The 22,317-nt window shown below is 36.6% G+C and overlaps 1 protein-coding gene across 2 annotated transcripts; it reads left to right on the plus strand.

Annotated features, from left to right (window-relative positions):
* The first annotated feature begins 268 nt into the window (after nucleotides 1–268).
* Nucleotides 269–20,140, plus strand: Crls1 (cardiolipin synthase 1). Of its 2 annotated transcripts, none has more exons than XM_047538480.1 (7): nucleotides 269–761; nucleotides 3,643–3,780; nucleotides 8,373–8,502; nucleotides 15,041–15,126; nucleotides 15,946–16,014; nucleotides 17,542–17,633; nucleotides 19,642–20,140. In XM_047538480.1, exons 1-7 carry the CDS (start codon nucleotides 456–458, stop codon nucleotides 19,727–19,729), a joined length of 909 nt encoding a protein of 302 aa, XP_047394436.1. In that variant the 5' UTR covers nucleotides 269–455; the 3' UTR covers nucleotides 19,730–20,140. The 2 variants fall into 2 exon arrangements, with proteins under 2 accessions (XP_047394436.1, XP_047394437.1); XM_047538481.1 differs by having other exon boundaries at nucleotides 270–531.
* The last annotated feature ends 2,177 nt before the right edge of the window (nucleotides 20,141–22,317 follow it).

Consider the following 22,317-nt stretch of genomic DNA (forward strand, 5'->3'; position numbering starts at 1 on the left):
GAAGCGGGTTTTATGCCGGCCTCCGGCCTCGGAGGGTTTCACACTGTGACCTGAGATGACGCTTGCTGTCTTGAAGCTACTTTCGCCACGCAGTCATCTGGCCGTGCTCCTCTCCCGCTTTCCCACCCCACCAGCTTCGGTTCCGCCCGCAGTCGGGCGGTACCGACCACTTCCACAAAGCCCGTGGGACCTTAACGGCACACACCTCCCGTTGCCACCAGGAGGCGCTGGGGAGCCGGGCAGCGTCGGTGTCGCAAAAGCGTCGCGAAGGCGTACTTCCTTGGCGGCTCCAGGCCACCTGTATAAGCGGAGCGTGCTGGGATTTGAAACTAGTATGGAGGCAGCTGTGGCCGTGCTTCCCCGGCATCGCGGGGTCTCTATGGAGAAGCAGCTGGCTGGTGACCCGGGCTGCTGATCACTCACCGCTTCTGTCCCCGCGGCACGGCCGCAGGGCCATGCTGGCCTCGCGCGTGGCGCGTGGCTCGTGGGGGGCCCTGCGTGCGGCCACCTGGATACTAGGGGTGCGGCCGGGTAAGGGGCGCCCCCGCCGGGCCCTGCTGCCGCTTGCGCCCTGCTGCCTGAGCTGCCAGGCCGAGCGCTGGTCGCTGCGCCCGGCCGCGCTTGCCCTGCGGCTGGCCGGAGCCGGCCCACGGAGCCACTGCTCGGGCACGGGCAAGGCGACCCCCGGGCCTGCGGCAGGAGGGGACGCGGCCGCGGAGGCCCGGAGCGGCGGGTGGGTCCGGGCGAGCGCCGCCAGTCCGGTACGTACCGAGGGGTGCGGTGAGGGTCGCGGGCCTGCGGGGCTTGATCGTGGGCGTGAGTGACGGCCTGTGGGATTCCCCGACGCTTCGGTTTCAGAACTTTTACACTGTTTCCTGAGAAGTTACGTGGGAGTCATTCGACCGAGGTGAATTTCAGGGGCACCATCGGGGCCGCCTACAGTCTAAGTGGTCAGTTAGAAACCCCATTCTCATCCCTTTCTGTCTGCACCCGTTGCTAGAAGCGCCTATGCACTTTGCATTGGTTTAAATTAAAAAAAAAAAAAAAGAAAAAGAAAGAAAGTCTTCGCTTGCCTTGTTGAAGCCTTGTTGAAAGTTTATTTTTAATTTTCTAAAGCGAATCCCTAACCTGTAGGGCAAGTGTGTGGGAACTTTCAGAAAAGTATACAGTCCCTTCCCTTTGCTTGTGCAGGTTTGATTCACCATAATTTGACCTGACACATTAGGATGAAGGATAATTAGTTTATTAGATGGTAATTTAAAAATCCTTTCACCTCGAATTATAAAGAAAGATTAAAACTGTTGAGTTAATGGAGGTAAATACCTGTCCACTTACCTGTTGAAATTACTTCTCAGGCAGAAGACATTAGAGCATGAGTGAGACAGCTTTTGATGTCATGTTAGCAAGGTTCATGCAATTATTACATCTTCAATTGTTAGGTCTTCATTGGGCCCCTGTACTGCTTTCATCAGTTGTACAGCATGGGTTGAGGTGGCCACATCCTGGCAGGAGTCTCAACTCCACTAATAGCTAAAGCATGTTGGGGTTTGAATGCTGGATGCTTTGAAATTGCCCTGTCCTGGCTGAAGTCCTTCCCAGAACGGCAGTAGTTGGTCGAGTATGCCACAGGTTATCTGGTTGGGTAATCTGAGATTAGCTCTCAATATTAACTTTGAAACTTTTACAAATTTAATAGCTAGAAATTAATGAGGCACTTTATTTTCCTGTGATATTTTATGTAGAGCTCAAAAGAACCCTTTTCACTGATCTAATAACATTCAGTTGTTTATTAATTCACCAAAGTGGAAGTGGCTTTTTGCAATTTTGTGTTTAATTTTGCCTGATAGGTGTCTCTGAGGATGATTATTTGGGGGCTGTTCATTCTGATCTTGATTTGTTATCCCATTTTCCCAATCATAAATTACTTTTCCCTCTCCCACCCCTTCTGTGAGTCGTTGTAACTCTGGATCAGTAACTCTGTACCACAGTATTATCAACAGACTTATCTTTTTTCCTTTGGACTCTGACACTGTGATGATTTGCAGGAGTGGAGGACACTGGAGATTGAACCCAGGAGCATTTTACCCCTGAGCTCCAGCCCCAGCCTTTTTAATTTTTCATTTTGAGACAGGGTCTCGCTAAGTTGCTGAGACTGACCTCCAATTTTCAGTCCTTTCTCAGCCTCCTGAGTTGCTGGGATTACGGATGTGCGCCACCATTCCTAGCTCTAAAACACTTTGAACTTAAATTTGGAATATATTCTTAGACTCTTTTAATGTAATTCTATAATGTGGTCCTATTTCAATAAAAGATCTTAAAGTAGATTCTTTAGTGACTGTTCACTGGGAAATATGAAGTTGTTCTATAGTTTTCAATGACAGTATTCTGCCACCTGACCACCCACACAGCCACTCCATTACCCCTGTGAGCTGAGTGCTTTCTTGCTGGATTCTGCTTAAAAACTCAAACTTAGTATCTTTAGAGAATGCCTTTTCTTATAGGGTGGTTCATGGAATTTTGAAAGATGGAAGATTCAGGCAACTTGGTTACTAATTAAGAAAATGTTAAGTAGGGTTAGTTTTTTAAAGTCTCATGGGGTGGAGTTGGCAGTCTTACTTCAGTGGAGAAAAAAATCCGTGCTTTAGGAAAAAGCATTTTCTTGTTATTTCTGTACCCTGTTGTGCAGAGAATCTGAGCTCTGTTAGGCTGAGGTTTTTTTTTTTTTTTTAAGTTGAAATACCTTCTCATGAGATCAGACTCTGTTTGGCAAGGAAGGGTTGTTCTTCAGAGCAGCTGTCAAAGAGCTCTTTGGTTAATGCCAACTTCTACCAGCTTGGCTCCAAATGAAGTTTCAAGGAATCAAAGTTCCCATATGGGATCTGTGAAAGCCCTGGGTTTCTACTTGGGGTTGTAACATTGGCATGTCTGTTTTGAACAGATTTGCAAATATCTTTCATAGGCCAGCAATTCTCTGGCTTTTGATGAGATTATATAATGAAATCTGTTTTCCACTTTTCATTCACATCTCTATATACTGTGTTTAGCATCCTTTTGATGAATACATGTAAGGAAATGATTGTAATAATTGAAGCTACAGTGCCTGGGGTTGATAATTCAACTTTTTTCTAACACTTTCCAGACTGTCTATTTATAAGATCATTCAGAATTTCACTTTTTTTTTTTTTCTTTTTTTGCATGGTGCTGGGGATTGAACCCAGGGCCTTGTGCTTGCAAGGCAAGCACTCTACCAACTGAGCTATATCCCCAGCCCAGAAACTTTACTTTTAAAAGCAGTGTTGAAAGTTCTAAATTTTAAAGGAAGACACATAAAGATTTAATTACTTGATAATACGTTTGTCTCTTTGGTCTTTAGAATGAAAACTTTTTCTCTATATAGAGAGACACATTTATATATGAGTACTGAATTTAAAGTTTATGTAGTTTCTTTAAGTTTATTAAGTGTTTTTTGTTTGTTTGTTTGTTTGTTTGACAGTACTAGGGATTGAACTTGGGGCCTCCAACGTGCTAGGCTTTTACCACTGAGCCACATCCCCAGCCCCTTAAATGTATTTTTTGACGTATGAACTTATTTAAAGTGTGAATATAACATTTCATTTAAATTTTGTTGTCTTTGTGTTTCAGTATGAAAATCCATGGACAATCCCAAATATGTTGTCAATGACAAGAATTGGCTTGGCCCCAGTTTTGGGATATTTGATTATTGAAGAAGATTTTAATGTTGCACTAGGAGTTTTTGCTTTAGCTGGGCTAACCGATTTGGTAAGTCATAAATGCATTCTCACTTTGCTGCCTTTCACATTCCATGGTCTCTACTACTACCCTGAAATAGCACAGCCTTAGTCAGCTTTTCCTTGGAAGGAAATCCTCAAGATGAATTTGACCTAGTTCTTGATGTAAGGACTTGTCTTTTGCATCTGTGTGGATCATTTTATGTACAGTCTAAGGAGAGGAAGTAAAGGTTTTAGGAAGGAATAAGAGGAGGCACTTTTTAATCTTGGTTTTAAACTTCTTTATAAAAGGAATATGGAAGTTCCCAAAAGCTGAGTGCTTGTTTTAGGGGTGAAAATAAAGGAGAGGTTATGAAATTGTTTTTCTATTTATTATGATAAAAAATTCTCTGATCAGCAACAAGTGTTGGTTTTCCTAGTGGAGAAGAAAGCAATTGTTATGGCCTAGGGAGCTAGAATGTGCCCAGGGAGCTTATAGAGGCACGAGCTCTTCTCAGTTTTAATGCTAGGATGAAGCTGCAGTTACCTCACAAATTTGGTCCCTGATTCTGCTCCTTACCCCTTTGACTACACTGCAGAAGATCTTGCTTTGGGGTGGGCACTTGGGCATCCTTTCTTCTTCCACAGCCCAGGAGATGGACAAAAGAGGGAAGAGCTCTTTGATACCAGTATGTCAGTTTGGGAGGAGGGTAGATTTATTTGAGTCATTCCAAATTAGAACTGGGAGAATCATTTTATAATAGAAGACTACATTACATTTGTGGACTGGCTAGCTGTCAATCATCTATGACTTTATTTGTGATTATCACCAACCTTGTTTCATAAAGGATTTGAAGTAGCTTATAAAACTACACACCCTACACACCTCTACCTAGAGAAAAGGTAGAGGATAAATTACAAATCAGGACAAAGTTAGCATGTGGAAGTAGATATTTGTTCTTGCACAGGACTGGACTGAAGTCCATGTTAGCTCCCAGATAGGCAATAATAATTTGTGTTTCTTGAAACCAGTTAGCTTTTGAAAGGCTTTGCTTGATATTTCTGCAGCAAGAATAGAAAGAAACTAATTTTCTGTAAATAAAAGTGATATATCATCTTTCTTTATAATGTCAGCTGTTTCTTTTGAGGGTCATAGAAACAAAATCCTACCTTCCTAGTAATAGTAGCATTGGTGAGTAGTGTAGAATTAGCTGATTTTAAAGGGTAAACAAAGGACAGCATTTGCATTGTTATATGTATTTCCAAATATAGCCTCTCAAATTAGCTCTTAACCTCTTTTCCAGAGTTTAGCTTCTATTTGTCACCACCTTATCCCATTCTTAGAATATCTCTCCCTTTCTTTGTGCTTTCTTTTGTCTCTGATGCCTGAAGGTCTCCTCTCATTAGTGTGATCTTCAAGTCTGTCAAAGGTTGTTACACTGATAATGAAAATTTTCATATAACAGGACAGCAACTTTTTCAGTTATTGAATTTACCATTTTGGTTTGCTAGTTTTTTAGGTTTTTTGTTGTTGTTGTTTTGGATTTTTTTTTTTTTTTTTTTTGAGGGGTTAGCTGCCACAAGGTTGCAATATTCACTGTACAGAAGAGAGGCTCCATTAGTATTTTTCTAAATGTGTATGATGTACATGGAAACCTCAATTGACTGACACCATATTTCATTTACTCCATGGAAGTTTTGATGGTTCCAGATTGGCCACTGATCAGATAGCCAGACTCCTGATTTAGCAGGAGATTGGCAGGTCTAGATTGAATTGCATATAGGAAATGGACTATCTATCAGAGGTAAGAACAGAGGTTTACCTTGGAAAGAAATGGTGGTAACTTGGACTGGGGTGAGAGTTAGAGTTGGAAGTAGATGGGTTTGAGGTAATATTTTAAGATAGTGTTGATATGTTGATGAATTGGATATATAGATTGAATGAGGAGTCAAATATGAACACTAGGGTGTTACTTTTTTATTAAATTTCCTCTCTTCAACAATGAGATGCATGGAAGTGACATTTTCTGGAATGAGCAACATTTGGGGTAAGACAGGGTTTAGGGGAAAAATACAAAGAACTGTGCTGCCTGTTAATGTGGCAGCGTCAGTTGGAAGTCAAGTATAGTGTGGAGTTGGAGGAAGTAATCATTACAGAAGTGCAAATTTGGGAGCAATCAGATATATTTGGTCTAAACTGTGTGAAATATCAAGGCTGAGGTAAAAGAAGAGAAATGAGAACTCAGAGAAATGAGTAAGTAGAACAGAGAAGTAGTCAGTGAAGGACACTGAGAAGGAATATTTGGAGAGAATGGAGAAAAATTAGGCAATACATTGTGTCCCAGAGTGAAGAAAGCGCTGCATGCATTGAGGTCAAATAATATAAAAATGCAGAATTCATAGGTGACCTTTGTAAAAGCAAGCCGTCTATAGAGAAGTGGGGACGAGTAGAGTAAGTTGATGACAAATGTGAAGTGGTAAGATAGTGGGTGTTGCTTTAAGGAAGTTTTGCTTTGTAGTGGGATAGAGACATAGGGTCAAGTAAGGGTAGTTTTAAAGATACGTGTACTAGCTGGGTTTTTTGTTAGTTCACTGATTAATAAATGATCAGGTGGAAGGGAGAGATCGATGATGCAGGGGAGATGGGAAAGGAAGGAGCCAAATCACAGAAGGTGAGGGCTTGGGATAGAGATCAGGGAACACAATGAATGAATGCATCTTGGAGGTGAGAGTATGAGGGAGTACTGAAAATGGCTTTTGTTTTTTCCCTCAAGAAAAATATAGACATGGATATGGGTTAGAATGAGAGAATTTAGAAAAAATGAAATAGTGTGGAAAGAGAAGGTGAATACCATTGGCAAGCATAAGATTGCCAGGTATTGAGTGTCACCAGAGATTTGTGATCACAGATTTGGAGCCAAACCAAATTTCACTTCAACCATTTATATATTTATCTTTGGTAGTATTCAGCTGCTTGTCTACAGTTCTGGAACCCATGGTTGTTTTGTGGTGGGATCAGGGAGAGAAGAGTAAGGGAGTTGTAGATGTTTACAAAGGAATGGTTATGACTGACCTTGAAATCTAGTGTGAATGAGAGTAGTGAGTACAAAAGGGTGATAAAGGTTTAAAAAAAAAAAAAAGTGGGAGGTTAAGTTTCCTGAGATCAGTTAACTGACCCACAAGCTGGAGCTTACAAGGCCCCACCCAGTTCCCCTTTCTAGACACTTTCCTTTAGACAACATTGCCTTTAGTCTTCTTAAGAAGAAAATGGATTGTTCCCATTGAGATAGTAATAGCTAGTAACTACTTTGTTTTTTGAGGATTTACTAAGTGCTGAGCAATGAACAAATACTAATCTCATTATGTGCCGAAAATACCCAGCCCTTTGAGGTAGGTAATATTATCTGTTTTACAGATGAGGAAACTCCCAGAGGCCAAATAACTTACCCAAGGTCACCCAGTAAGTGCAGAGCCAGGACTTGAACCAGTTCTATTCTGCTACAAAGACCACATTTTTAATCACTGTCCTGTCTCCTTAACTCATTGGAATACTTGAGATGTGGAAGACTTTTCAGTCCTTTAAAATGTACTGTGTTTAATTATATCTAAGTTGATTTTATTTTTCCTTAGAAATAGGAATCAAAAATTCAAACATGGGCTGGGGATATAGCTCAGTTGGTAGAGTGCCTGCCTCGCAAGCACAAGGCCCTGGGTTCAATCCCCAGCACCGCCAAAAAAAAAAAAATTCAAATATTTGTCGAAACTTGATGTTAAATAAAATGAGTAAAAAGCCAGATAGGAACTGGGATAAACAGAAAACGTCTGCTTTGTTTAGTGAGGGTGGGCAGTATTTGGTTTTATGGCCCCAGGCTGACCTGGTCCTTGCCTTTCTCAAGTTAGGCTGTAGATCTGGATTTTTATAGTAAATATTGGCAACAGTTAGTATTTTTTAAAGCTTTGGCAGATCAAATAAAACCAGGCTTCCGGCCCCATTTGACCCGCTGGCAATTGGATTCAGCCTCAGCTTTAAAATATGTTTTCAACAATAAGAATAATAAGAAATAATTTAAGTATCAGCATTATAACTAGGCCAGGTATAGAGGATCAGGCTTTTTATTCAGATACAGGTAATACAAATATAGTCATAACATAGATTTAATAGTGGGACTGAACAAAAGAAATTATAACATTTAAAATAAGTTATAAGGAATTGAATCATACTATGGAAAAGTAGACAGGGGGATGTTCAGTGTCTCACAGGTAGAGTAGTTCTTGTAAGTTAAGGCAACTGTTTCGGCCATAGTGAATGTGTAGCCCAGGGCTCAAAATGCTGTCACAGTCATCTTTCTGTGAGTTTTGTATGACTTCCTCTAAATTTGTGTTTGATTTCCTTCCACAAAGAGAGACTGTGAAATAGTGAGAAAAAGACCTTGAGGGGGGAAAAAAGTAATATAAATCTGAAATTATTTCAGACCAGTTGCTAATTTAAAAGAATGAGAATACAAGAATGTTTGGGGGTAAGAAATAGAAGAGATTTTATTAACATTTTATGAAAGTAGTTGTATTTCTGGTATCTCTTAAACTTCAAGATATCTACTCTGTTCCTGTCATGACATTTATAAAAAAAAACACTTCTATTTTCAGTTGGATGGATTTATTGCTCGAAACTGGGCCAATCAAAAATCAGCTTTGGGAAGTGCTCTTGATCCACTTGCTGATAAAATACTTATCAGTGTCTTATATGTTAGCTTGACCTATGCAGATCTTATTCCAGGTAAGATCGCCATCATGCGTACTTTTAAATAGCACAGGGAAGAATGACATTGGTCAGTTTAGGATTTCTCTTGAGAGACATTATTTTTGTTCCAAAAATATTTTTTTCAACTTTAAACTATTTCCTTAATTTTAAACTGTTGAACTGCTTTGCTTATTAAACTGTTGTAGAGTTTACATCCTTGTTATACTAAATAAAGGCAATTGTTTTCTTCGATTGTTTAAAATTTAAATTAAGCAAACATATCAGTGCCAATTCATATTACTTAAAAATCTTTTGGTGTTCTAGTATATATTTTTAGTGCTTAACTTTTTAAAAGTAATTTAAAGTTTTCCTAGGTCTCTGATTATCTTTATAAAGTATAGTTTAATTATAGTGAGCATTCTGAAATCCTGAAGATATCTATAAAATTCCACAGTTATTATTTAGACAGTATTGTGCAATTTTCAAATCACATATATAGTTTATATATTATCTGAATACTTTTTCTGACATTTTATGATCTTTTGCTTTGTATTTTGCATGTTTATTTTCTACTTCAGCTGTATTCTGATTTTTTTCCCTTGATCCGGATTAAACCATTTTTTCCCCCAAGAGATAGAAATCTGAGAACAGTGAAACTGCCATGTGGCCCTTCAGTGTCACATCATTATTGATATTTGGTGGGAAGAAGTGTAGTGGCAGTTTAGTCTAGTGTAGTCTCTTCAAGCTCAAAGTTCTTTTTCTCCTTTACCTTGTCTTCTAAATTATCAAACCAAATTAAAAATAAATTAGATTAATGTTTATATTTATTTGCTGCTTTAAAAGGCAGAAGATGTGTATGTGATTGGGGAGACTAAAGGGGTAGGGGGTAGGAGGTGCTCTCTCTCATTCTAATGCATATAAATTTCTAGGGAAAAAAACCTGTAGAGCATTCTGTGGACATTCAAATTTCAGTTGATTTTTTTTTTTTTTTTTTTTTTTAGTTTGTATATTTTCATACCTCTCATTTTTTTTTTAAGTTACAATGTATTTTGTTATATTGTTTTTATTCAGGTTGGCCACTTCATTTTCCTGTTGAATATTGTTTCCAGGTTTTTGGTTTTATGTAATGTTGGGGTGAATTTCACTTCAGTAATTGGAATGGGTTGTTTTCCAAGCTGGTTTTCTCTTCATTACCATTCTGGGAGATTACATTTTCTCTTCCCTGTTGTGTCTGTTTTTTCAGGCTCCCATGTTTCCCTTTTTACCAAGTATCCATTTTGGTGAAGTGTATCCTTCAATTGTTTTCTATAAAAGGATGCAAAACTTTTGGCAGTCTTAGACATTTAAAATGTCTTTGTTTTACCCTCTGGACTTTATTGACATTTGAACTGGGCATAATTTTTCAATTGCAGATCACTTTCACTCAGAATTTTGAGGAACCTCATAGACTTCCAGATTTTATCTTGCTGTGGAGATGTTTCATGTCATTCTGATACTTTTTCCATTATGTGATTGTGTTTTGTATTAGAAATCTTTAAGGATTTTTTTTCCTAGTTGGTTTTGTTAAAATTATCTAAATCTTATCTAATTCATTTTCTAACTACCTACATGGATACTCAGTTATGATCCATGTTTATTTTTTTTCCCCTGTTGATTGCCTGTCTGTACCACTAACACTTTTCTTGTTGCTTTGCTAAACGTTTTGATATGTGATAGAGCAAGTCCCTCTACCTTGGATATTCTTAGACCATTCCATTTGTGAATTAATTTTATAATCATTTTTCCCCAAATTGATAATTCTCCAAGGTGGGGAGGCTGAAATCTGTTGAGATTTTGATTAGAATTGCATTAAATCTATAGATCTATTTGAAGGAATGGACTTTTTTTTTTTAAATTATAGTAAATCTTCCAGTTCACAAATATTATGTGTCTATTTGAATCTTCTTTAATGTCTCTGAAAGTTTTTTACTGTTCTTCAGAGAGGTAATAAATTTTTTGATAGATGTACTCCTAAGTTCTTGGTGCTCCTATAAATGATAGTTTTTAAATTTTCATTTTATAATAATTGTTGTTATGATGAAAATCAGTTTTTTTTCTAATGTTGATCTTTGTGTCTAGAAAAACTTGTTAATTCTTTAATAATATGAATTCTGTTGGACTTTCTACATCCTCTACTATATACTATATGATTAATAACACTATTTTTTCTTTCCAGTCCTTTCATCTTTTCTTTTACTTACCTTACTGCACCATACAGTATAATGTTAAATAAGTGACATCTGTCTTATTCCCAGTCTCAGAGAAAGCCTTTAACATTTCACTGTTGAAGTTTCCTCTAGGGTTTTGTAGAGAGGAAGTTCAGTTTGTTGGGGGGTTGTTAAGAGTTTTTATCACAATTGGATATTGAAAACTTTGTGTATGATGATGATCAAATCATTTTTCCCTTATAGCCATTAATGTGAGATCAAGTATATTACTGATTTTCTGGTGTTAAAACAACCTGAAATTTCTGGTTTAAATCCCCTATGGCCATATTAAATTATGAAGATATTGTTGGATTTAGTTTTAATCAGCTATTTCACTACTGTGACTAAAAGATCAGACCAGAACAATTTTAAAGGAGAAAAAGTTTATTTGGGGGCTCACAGTTTCAGAGGTCTTAGTCCATAGAAGGCTGGCTCCATTCCTCTGGGCTCAAAGTGAGGCTGCACATTGTGACAGGAAGAGGGTAGCAGAGGGAAGCAGATCATATCATGATTAGGAAGCAGAGAGTCCACTGGACAGATACAAATATATACTCAAAGCCACGCCCGAATTCCCATCTCCTCCAGCCACACCCTACCACTTCAGTTATCATGCAGTTAATCCCTATCAGGGGATTCAATCACTGATTGGATTAAGACTCTTACAACCCAATTATTTCTCCTCTGAACCTTGCATTGTCTCACAAGTGAGCTTTTGGGGGACACCTCACATCCAAACCATACCAATTTGCTATAATTTTATTGATGATTTCACATCCAGATTTATGAGATTGGTTTGGAATTCTTTTCTCCAAATATCCTGGTTAGGTTTGGTATCAAATTAATAACCTCATAAAGCAAGCTCGGGAATTTTTGTTTTTGCTCCCCCCCCCATTATTATGAAATGCTTTTGTGAGATTGCAGTCATTTTATAATTTTAAATGTTTCATGTAATTCTTTGAAGCCTTTAAGACCTAGAGTTATCTTCAAGGGAGAATTGAAAGAGGTGATTCATTTTTCTTCAGTTGTTATAGGATTATTCAGTTTTAATAATTCATCTTTTTTTAATAGTTCAGCTTTTGATCATTTTTTAAATTATGGTTTTGCATAAATTTGTCCATTTCATCTGTATTATTCTGTATTACAAAAATTTTATTATAAGCTATTGGCTCTTCTTCTTCCCTTTTTTTTTTTTTCCTTGATCCATCTTGCCAGAGATTTGTCTATTTTATGAGTTAATCAAATTTGGGTTTGGTCAAACATGTCTGATTGTTGTTTACTTCATTAAACCTTGCTCCTTTTTCTGTTTGTTTTCTTGATGTTCTTTTTCAAAATTCTTTAGATCAGTTGTCTAGTAGAAATAAAGTAGGAGCCACATACATAATTAAAAATTTTCTAGTAGCTATGTTAAAAATAACAGGAAACAGGTGAAAATAATTTCAGTGAATTATTTTATTCAATGTAGTATATTTAAAACCATGTCATTTCAACATAATCAGCAAAAAATGATTTTTAAAAAAACTGTGCCTTTGAAATCTAATGTTTGTTTTATGTTTACTACCCCTCTTAGTTCTACCATTTCAGGTGCTTAATAGCTACACGTGGCTATTGTATTAGACAGAGTGCAGCTGTAGATGGATATGTAATTCACTCCTTTTAGCTTTTCTAAAGTTTGCATGTAAGGCTATACATTTACCCTTAAATAACACTTTTGCTGCATCTTGTATATTGATGTTAATGTTTTTACTGTCAAGTATAGAATATTTTCCTGTTTCTATTATGACTTCTTTCTTTACCTATATGGTTAATAATGGGTGTTTTAATTCATTGTCAATTTGTGGGGATTTTTCTAGCTAGCTTTTTGTTGTTGATTTCAAGCATAATTACCTTATGTCCAGAGAACATGTGCTATGATTATAGTCTTTCAACCTAGTGTACAAAGTTGTTAAATGTTTCATTTGTGCTTCAAGTGAATTTATGTTCTGCAGTAATTGGGTCTGATATTCTTTATATGTTCATTAGAATCAGTTTTCAATCCTGCTAAGTCCTTTTTCTTTTTTTTTTTTTTTTTTGATACTGGAGATTGAACCCAGGGGTACTTAGCCACTCAGCCACATCCCAGCCCTTTAATTTTTGTCTTGAAACAGGGTCTCACTAAGTTGCTTAGGGCCTCAACCTCCTGAGCCACTGGGAATGTGCACTACCATGCCCAGCAGTATTTTATTTCTTTATTGACTTTTTCTTTCTCCTTTGTTCTGCTTGTTCCATCAGTTACTGGGAGAATAGGTTAACATTTCCTTCTCTGGGTCTAGTTTTCCACTATTTTTCTTTGCCGTTATGATTTTGCTTTGTATTCTTTGAAATCATGCTGTTAGATGCATATAAATTGGAAAACTTGTTGAATATTTTAATGGTGACCCACCAGACGATTGCAGGTGGTAAAATGAGTTCATAGATGCTAATCGCTGGGTCACACTGTTGGGTTTGAGCCCAATGCTCTGCCCAGCATAGTGTGAATTCCATAGACATGCAGTTCTTGCATGTTCCTTCATGGCTAACATACATGAATTTTAATTTGCACGAGTTTGCTACATTTTAAAAGTAGGATTGTCCTTAGAATTTACCAGCTAATGATTGCTATAGGAAAGTTTGTTGCATTAAAAAATGCTTTTAAGAATCATGATTTGCTGTTTTCTAGCTTGGCTAATATGCTAAAGTGCAGAAGCATTTTCTCCTCGAATGATGTTGTCATAGAGGACGGGGGCAAGGATCAACACTTACATCATATCTATAACCAATAGAGCTTGACAGTTTAAATCTGAGCCAGGCGTGGTGGTGCACACTGTAATCCCAGCAACTTGGGAGGTTGAGACAGGAAGATTACAAGTTCAAAGCCAGCCTCAGCAATTTAGCAAGTCCCTGTGCAACTTGGTGAGACCCTGTCTCAAAATAAAAAGTAAAAAGGGCTGGGAATGTGACCCAATGGTTAAGAGCCTCTGGGTTCCATCCTCAGTACCTAAATAAATAAATAAAGTTTAAATCTGTAATTAGTGAGATTTTGTTCAAATGGTAGAGCCAATAGAATGTCAAAACTGGCTAGGACCATAAATACAGCCTCATGTACTTCATAAAAGGATTGTTTGAAACTTTTATGGAAGGAATACACACACACACACACACACACACACATATATATATATCCTTTTATTTCAATAATTGACAAAATTTGAACTGAGTGACCTCAAAATTCTTTTCCCTTAAAAAAAAATTTTTTTTTTTTTTTCCCTTAGAAAAGATATAAGGTCATGGTTAAAATTCCCTTTAGTGCAGAAGGATATAAAGTGAAGTAAGTGTCTGCCCCCCCTCCCATTTTCATTCAACAAGAGAGTAGGGGTACTTTAGCTATCCCTCTAAAATATTCTTTTGGCTCTGGTTGTGGGACCATGTTGCAGAATCTAAGGAATACAGCATCCCTGATGACATGCTTGAAAAAAGTTTTGGATTTTGGAGTATTTTAAATTTTAGATGTTTGGATTAGGGATGTTTAGCTGATAAGTGTAAGCAAATATTCCAGAATCTGAAAAACTGAAATCTGAATCACTTCTTGTCCTAAACACTTTGAATAAGGGATACTCAACCTGTAATTTAAAAAAAAAAAAGAGAGAGAGAGAGAGACAAGTTGGATTCATTCAGTGCCTGAGTGGGGAGAAAAATAATAGTTGCCTGAGTAGAACTGTCTGTACAGAACTAGAATGAAAATATTTTTGTTTTTCCACAGTTATACATACAGGAGATTTACTCTTCAGAGAATAGTCTAAAATACAGAAGCAAGTTATCAATGCAGAAGCAAGTAATCAAAGCTCCGAATGAATTTAAGGCCTCCTACATCCTTCTTAACCTCATTATCATCTCTTTCCATTTAATTCTAATGAGCATGGTGATCTTTTTTTTTTTCTAAATTCACAAAGCTGAGAGTTAACAAAGAAGAAATTGGGGGAGGATCAGCTGAGTAAAGCTGTCATTGATATCTGCAGACTTATAGTTTTAAACATATGAAGGAAAAAAACAAAAAGAGACAAGAAGATGGACATTCTGAAAGGCAGATGGAGTCTTTGAAAGTCATGTCTGCACTTCACTTTTATTAAAAAACAAATCTAAAGACCAGTGGTTCACTGTAGGGACCCTGAACCATCAATAGGTATTTGTCATGAAATTTTTAATTATAGGAAACATCAGTTCATGGTAAAGTTGAATGAGGCTTTATTGTAGTCATAATGTCTATTAGTAATTTTCAAAATCCTTGTTAAAATTATTTTTTATTTGATTTTCAGTTCCACTTACTTATATGATAATTTCAAGAGATGTAATGTTGATTGCTGCTGTTTTTTATGTCAGATATCGAACTCTTCCAACACCGGTGAGTTTGTTTCCAAAAATTATTCCTTTAGCATTATTTATGTCTTAAGGCAAAAATAAAGTTTCATTGTATTATATTCTGTTTCACTTTGTGGGAATAATTCATCACAATATTTTTTATTCATTTACCAGAAACCTTTTTTAAAATTAACTATGCTATTTAAATCACACTATGGTATTTATTTATGGAACACATAAATAATCCATTTTAAAAAGGCATGTTTCTGTTTAAGCCCAACTCATTTTGATCAGTGGTACATGAAATCCTGCACAGCTGGTCCCCATCCCTAGCAGCAAATTCTTAGAAGAATTTCACATGGCTCTAAACCATGTTGTTGTCTTATTTAGCCTTTACTATGGATTGTCTAGAACTGGCTTCTAAAATTGTGGTTGAACGAATATGATGGTTTGCTTACATATTTGGTCATTGATTATATAAATATTTGAGCACATAAGCATAGCATAATAACCTTTTTTGATTCCCAGTCCAGTGAAAATAAAACAGTATTTTATTCATTTTGTTTTTTTAAGAAAATAGTGATAAGAGAGTTTCATTTAATTTATTTAACAAAAGATGCTCCTTAGGATTTTAAAGGACTTGAGAAATAAATATGTAATTTTTAAAGAATTGATTTTCAAAAGCCTATGTATGATTTATAAGGTATATAGATGATCTCATTTAACATGAGAAGAATGCGTATAAGGGGTTCTCACAGGGCCAGGCATATGGTAAGTACTCAGTAACTATTAATCTACATACTAAAATGTTTTAAACTTGAACAATAAATTGAAACTTTATCTTTTCTTTGTCCTCTGCCAGCGAACACTAGCTAAGTATTTCAATCCTTGTTATGCTACTGCTAGGTTAAAACCAACGTTCATCAGCAAGGTAAGAGACACACAACATTCTTTTAAGTTATTCCTTTGTGAATTTTTACTGTAATACAAACTTCAAGAACAACTGAAGCTCGGTCAAATTAAACACAATGAGTAGAGGGAATAGAGAAAGGGGTCAGGTAAACAACTTTAACCCAATTCTTTTGTCCTCCAAGCTTTTTGGATCCTTGTATTATATTTTGCTTCATGTTGGTGGTCTGAGTTTAAGCTTTAGGTGATATGATAGGCCAGGGCAGGTGAAGGGAGTTGAAATTCTTGATTGACACACAGAAATCATCAAGAGTCTCTTGTGTTTTTACTGTTTCCTTTTCTACTGAAAACATCATATAAAAAGACCCTTTGATTTTTAAGAGTGACCACTAAGTGGAAAGGGATAGAAAAATAAAGGTTTTTTTTTTTTTTTTTTTTTTAACAACTACTACTTTTAATTATCCCTTTTGTTTTCCTCAGTCTTTTTCAAGGTAGTAACTGCACACCAATCTTTGCACAAAAGAAAAATATTTTCAAGCCATACTTTTTTTTTTTTTCCTAGTAGCCTTAATTTGGTCAAGTCTTCCTGTTTCATCCCTTATGAAAGATTTAACAGGTTAGGGAAGCTGATCATCTTCAAGACAGAAGGACCATTGCTTTCTTAAATTCTTATGGGGCGGACTTTTACCTACATACATAGGAGCTTTTTGGCTTTGAGTGACTTGTGTTTATGTCAGGAACAGCAATTCGAACATAGCACTACATAGAAGTGTCTTAAGGAGGTACTGAGACAAATTGTATCAAAACAAATCCTGTTCTTGAAGGACATCCTCCAGATGGACTTTATCATAGTTTTTAAAATGAAGTGGAATCCTTATCATCTGGCTACAGAATGATTGCTAGAACTAAGGTGCTCCTCTGCACACATCACCCACTGCTTCATAATCACAGACTCTTCCTTAGAGTACTTCTCATAATGAGTGAAGGGTGTCTTCAGACTATTTCTCATTTTGTTTCCTTTTTTCTCCGTTGCTGTCTTTTCGTGTAGGGCTCTTCTTTCATGGAGATGAATACGTTTCTGTTTTCTAACCTCATGATCTGATAGGCAGGCAAGTTAAAGGAGTACTGGGTAAGGCAGTGGGGAATCTGGATTGCAGGTTTGATTCTCTTCTGTAACTGCAGGCAAATCACCTAATTCATGTCCTAAGCTTGGAAGAGGCAGCTTAATTATTTCCATATTTACAGGACTATTTTAATGGGGAGCTAGAAAAAAGGGAATGATTTATGCAACATTATTGGATTGCTATGGAAATTCAAGGTAGTGGTATTTTTCTGATAGTCATTACCCTCACTGTAGTGGGCAGCTATGTGGACAGACGAGTGAAGCTGACTTTTTTTATGTGTTCTCATCTGTGAATGCCAACTTCTTTGGCATGGATATTGCAGATCATCATTAAGCCCAATGAGTATGTCATGATGGGCTGGGCTATGCTTGAAACAGGATCCAATTTCTAACTTTTTCTTTTCTCTCTCTTTTTTTTTTTTAAAGGTGAACACAGCAGTTCAGTTAATCTTGGTGGCAGCTTCTTTGGCAGCTCCAGTTTTCAATTATGCTGATAGCATTTATCTTCAGATGCTTTGGTAAGCTAAATTTAGAATTGCTCTTGGAGATTGTCAAAACAGTAGCTTATTTAGATAGTCCTAGAATGACTTTATGTTTAATGAACACCTAACTGGATAAAGCCAAGGCCATATTTTGTGATTAATAACTATTCTTAAGAAGCTTACTATTCAAGAATGGGGTGTAGAAGCTAGTTGTCATGAAAATTAAAAGGAATGAGAGGTACTCCTAATGTTGTCAGGGTTTGAGCAGAGGGAAGATTCATTCAGGTAACAGGAAGAGGACTAGCTTCAGGGAGGAAGTAGCATTGAACCAAGAGGTATAGGTAGATTTTTGTATAAGACTGATGGGCAGCTATCAGATGGAGGGACAGATCCTCAACAAAGGTCAATATAAGAGAACAGTGGTAGGGGAAAAGGAATCCAGCCTGGAAAGGGGTATAGTGGGAGGGACCCCTGGAGAGAGGAGTTTGAATCTTATTATGTTAATTGTTTGTTTATAGTTTTGAAAATTCAAACTTTCAGAGTTCAAAATGTTTTGGTCCACTTTTACCTGTAATTAAAACTATCTTGCTTGATGCAATCTGGACCAGAAAGTGGTTGGTTAATCAGTCAGTTAAACTAAAGAATCTTTTAAAATGATACAGACTCCACATTTTTTTATTTTAACCTAAAAAATATGAGTATATTTATTCTGGTTCATCTTATGCGTTATGATATAAAATGAAGGCTTTTCTTTAAGTATAGGTCCATCAGTGGGAGTTTTCTGTCTTGGGAAAAAAACATCCATAATACAACCTCTCTGATTTCCATACTTTGTTTCTTTAAGGTGATGCAAGAACTTTATAATTATTGTTTTGTCTTGTCTTTCATTTTTTGTGTGTGTTTGGGTTTATTTTATTTTATTTTTTTTTACAGTGCTGGGATTGAACCTGGGCCTTGCACATGCTAGGCAAGCACTCTCGCACTGAGCTACACCCATCCTTACACAAGGACTTTAGACATTTGCAAAGCGTTTTAAATGTAGAGTCCATCTACATTTATATACATTTATATTTACCATGTTTTTCCAGTTTTATTCCACAGGCATGTTATATTTATTTTGATAGTCATTTTTTTTTAATCAATTTGCCTTTGACTTTCTAAAACCACCCAACTTACTTCTTAGTAGCAGTTAGTCCTACTTTTACATAGCATTGTTTATATATGAATTTAGAATACCAACTGATATGATCAGACAAAAATGAGTCTTAATGATTCTATATCACCTGGTGGTGCCCTAAAAAGCAACCTGTTAATTGCTAGTGTTCCTTATGCCGTGGGGATCCCTAATGTCATCCCAAGGGGAATTTGATTAACCTGGCAGTTCACTTAATGAAAAGTCAATAAAGAAAGCTGAATGTTATTTAAATGATTCAGATATCCTTAGAATTTTAAATCTGTATAAAAAAATAGAATCTAATATTCTAAGCTGCATGGAACAGTGAAAAGAGTACATGGGCTGTAGAGTTGAAACCAAGCCAGTTGCCTGCTTAATTCTGTCACGGTCCCTGAGCAAGTTCTCTTGTCCCATTTCTCATCTATAGGAAGAATAAAATGAGAATAAATGTGAGAATAAAATGAGAATGTAAGACATCTAAATAATGTCTGCCTAAAAATGACAGTTGCTGGGCTGGCTTTGTAGTTCAGTGGTAGAGTGCTTGCTTAACACGTGTGAGGCACTGGGTTTGATCCTCAGCACCACATAAAAATAAATAAAGGTATTGCATTCATCTACAACTAAAAATACATTTTTTTTAAAAAAATGACAGTTACTAGTTTTATCATTCACTTTTAGGACTCATTAGATTAATTTGTTTGACATTCAAATGAAGTCTTAAAAAGATATCATGTATTTAGATTTTTATAATTTAAGATAAACATTCCTTTCTGCCTTTTAAATAGATCTTTTCCATGAATTCTTTATGATTTCCATGGTTGCTGTTTTTTAGGTTTGATGACTGATCTTCTTTCTTTCCTTTCATAAAAGGTATTTTACAGCTTTCACCACAGCCGCATCAGCTTACAGTTATTATCATTATGGTCGGAAAACTGTTCAGGTGATAAAAGGCAGATGAGAGTCACTCATCACCATTAGCAGTGAAGCAATATACATCATCGGCGGCAATGCCAGTGAAAATCTACAGGAGTTTCCCTACTTTTGGTGTTCAGCTTGTAAAAGGACTTGTCAGAACAAACCATGTCATCAGAATTGAAGTAATGTGCATTGAAAATAAGCTTGATCATGGGCATATGCAGAATTTCCAATGTATTTTTAAATATAAATAAAACTATAATTTAGAATTTTTAATCTTAGGATTCTTGATTATAAGAGATGAATTATTCCAATTATTGTCAGTCCTTTTTTATGTTTTTTTAAAAATGCAGTTCAGAGCATGGAAACTGAAGTGTTGACACCTGTCTCTAGAACCTACATTGCTTATAAAGCCATAGTGAGTTCCCTGGGATTAAATACATATCTTATACGACTTGGCTATTCATTTTTATGTTTGACTTTTTTAGATGTGTGTACGACATTAATAGTTTATGTAGTTAATATTTGATCATTTAGGATAGTGAGAATAAAGTTAGCTGTGAATGAAGCAGAGTTGTGAAGAGATATAAATGTGGTAAGTTTTGAAAATAAATAAGATCAAACAAAAGAAGGTGTTGAAGCTCATGTTCAGTAGTCTTCCAGCCTCTCAGGTGCCTAATAGTTTATATATCAGGATAACAAGTAACAAAGACTGTTGAAATATGAGAACTTGTCTATTAGCCCTTTCATCTAAATGCAGTGAGTAACATTATGCCTTCCAACTGTGTTTCTAACGTAACAATATTTGTATGATATTGGAACCTGTACCTTATATTGTGTAAATAATATGAAACTGTATATTTTTCAAAGATTTTTTTAAACTTTGGGAAATCTTTTGTTAAGATGTTAAAGAAGTAAAAGCTGGAAAAAAAAAAAAAAAACTGTACCTTCAACTTGGGCTGTTCCATGGTGTGTATTCATACTCTGCTGTTGTTATGTAAGTTTTATGATTCATGAAGTCCATTCAGATGCACTTACATTGTAAAAATCATTGGTTTGGGACTGTCTAACTTAAAAGACCTTATTACTACACCATCATATTGAAGATAGTGGAGAGTACAGGTGGGGGAGAGGAAGACTAGTTGGTGCTGGTTGGTTCCTCTTAACAGTGGAGGTCTATTGCTGCCTATTGTCCTTGGTTTTAACCTAAGTGGAGTATGAAATCATACTGTGAGATTATCCAAACACAGCCTGTTGAGCTGCTTAAATTAAAATGGGAAGTTATAAGTAAAGCTTATGCCTCAGTGTGCCCCTCTTGCTTGCTGGTCCTGGCTTTCCTCTTGTCTGACTAGCAGCAGCTGAGTCACTGTAGGCTTAGAGCTTTCTGAAGCCTCAGCCAGGGACACTACCCCTACTGAATCAAACGTGGAGGTGGAAAAGAAGGTTGGCATATAGCTGGCTGTTCTCCCCCTCTGGAACTTCCCATAGAGTATCATAGGCTGGAGGTGGGAATCCCACTGATGGACCATCCAAGAGGTATGTAGAGGGCATCTCGGCACTAGCCAGGTGTGAGCGCAGAAATATTTTTTAAAAAGAAAACTTGGGGGCTGGGGATATAGCTCAGTTGGTAGAGTGCTTGCCTTGCAAGCACAAGACCCTGGGTTCAAATCCCCAGCACCACAAAAAAAAAAAAAAAGAAAAGAAAACTTGGGGGAAAATTTAGAATTTCATGCTGTGTTATGCTTATTGATAGTTTAGTATTGCTTTTTGGGGTGACATGTTGGATCCATAGTCTCTTTGGGATTAAGGTCTTAATCTGGCTCTGTCCTATGTACTTTTTCCATGTCTACCATTAGAAAAAATGGTCCAAGTCCCCTAAGATTTTTAGAGCCTGGATTGTTATAAAACATAAATTCTGCCAGTTTATAAAACATTGCAATTGTAAATTTTAGGCATGTTTGGGTACATATGCACACCGACTTAAAACATCACAAAGTTCAAGTCTTCACAGAATAGACAATGTAAAAACATTGGAATCATTTAATTACATGTCAGGATTTTACACTAATTTGTCACAGTTATGGCTTTTGTAGTTTTGAAGCAGGAGCTTGGGGAGAATTTTTAAAACAGTCCAATTCTCTTGGTTACACGTGTGATGAAATTAGGGATACACATTAGAATTTTAGGATGCTTTTTCAAAATTTCAAACACCTAAAAATATATAGTGTTCAGTTATTCAGTTCAAAATTGAATATGCTTAGTTTCTGCAGCATGTTTTGGGAACAATATATAGGATTCAAATGACTTTTCCTTACAACAGAAATTTCTGTCATAAGAAATAAGTCTGTCGTGGGGTAAATCATGTCCCCAAAAGATAGTCAAGTCCTAACCTTAAGTACGTGTGAATTGACCTTGTTTGGAAATAGGGTCTTTGCATATTTAATCAGGTCAGAATGAAGTCATATGGGACCTTAATCATTGGGCCTTAATCCAAGTGTCTACAACAAAAGGGAAATTTGGACACAATGTCATGAGATGATGGAAGCATAGATGGAATGATGTCTATAAGCTAAAGAGCACCAAGGTATTGCCAACAACCATCAGAAGCCAAGGGGTGGGGAGGATGCAGAA

This window comes from Sciurus carolinensis, chromosome 2 (genome assembly GCF_902686445.1).
Source record: "Sciurus carolinensis chromosome 2, mSciCar1.2, whole genome shotgun sequence".
Lineage (NCBI taxonomy): Eukaryota > Metazoa > Chordata > Mammalia > Rodentia > Sciuridae > Sciurus > Sciurus carolinensis.

What these genes read in the sequence shown, in the direction of transcription:
- Crls1 (XM_047538480.1), top strand. Translation starts at nt 456, where the DNA reads ATGCTGGCCTCGCGCGTGGCGCGTGGCTCGTGGGGGGCCCTGCGTGCG. An exon ending in TAGCTGGGCTAACCGATTTG is followed by an intron (nt 3,781 to 8,372) that starts GTAAGTCATAAA and finishes TTCTATTTTCAG; the next exon opens with TTGGATGGATTTATTGCTCG. An exon ending in AACCAACGTTCATCAGCAAG is followed by an intron (nt 16,015 to 17,541) that starts GTAAGAGACACA and finishes TTTTTTTTAAAG; the next exon opens with GTGAACACAGCAGTTCAGTT.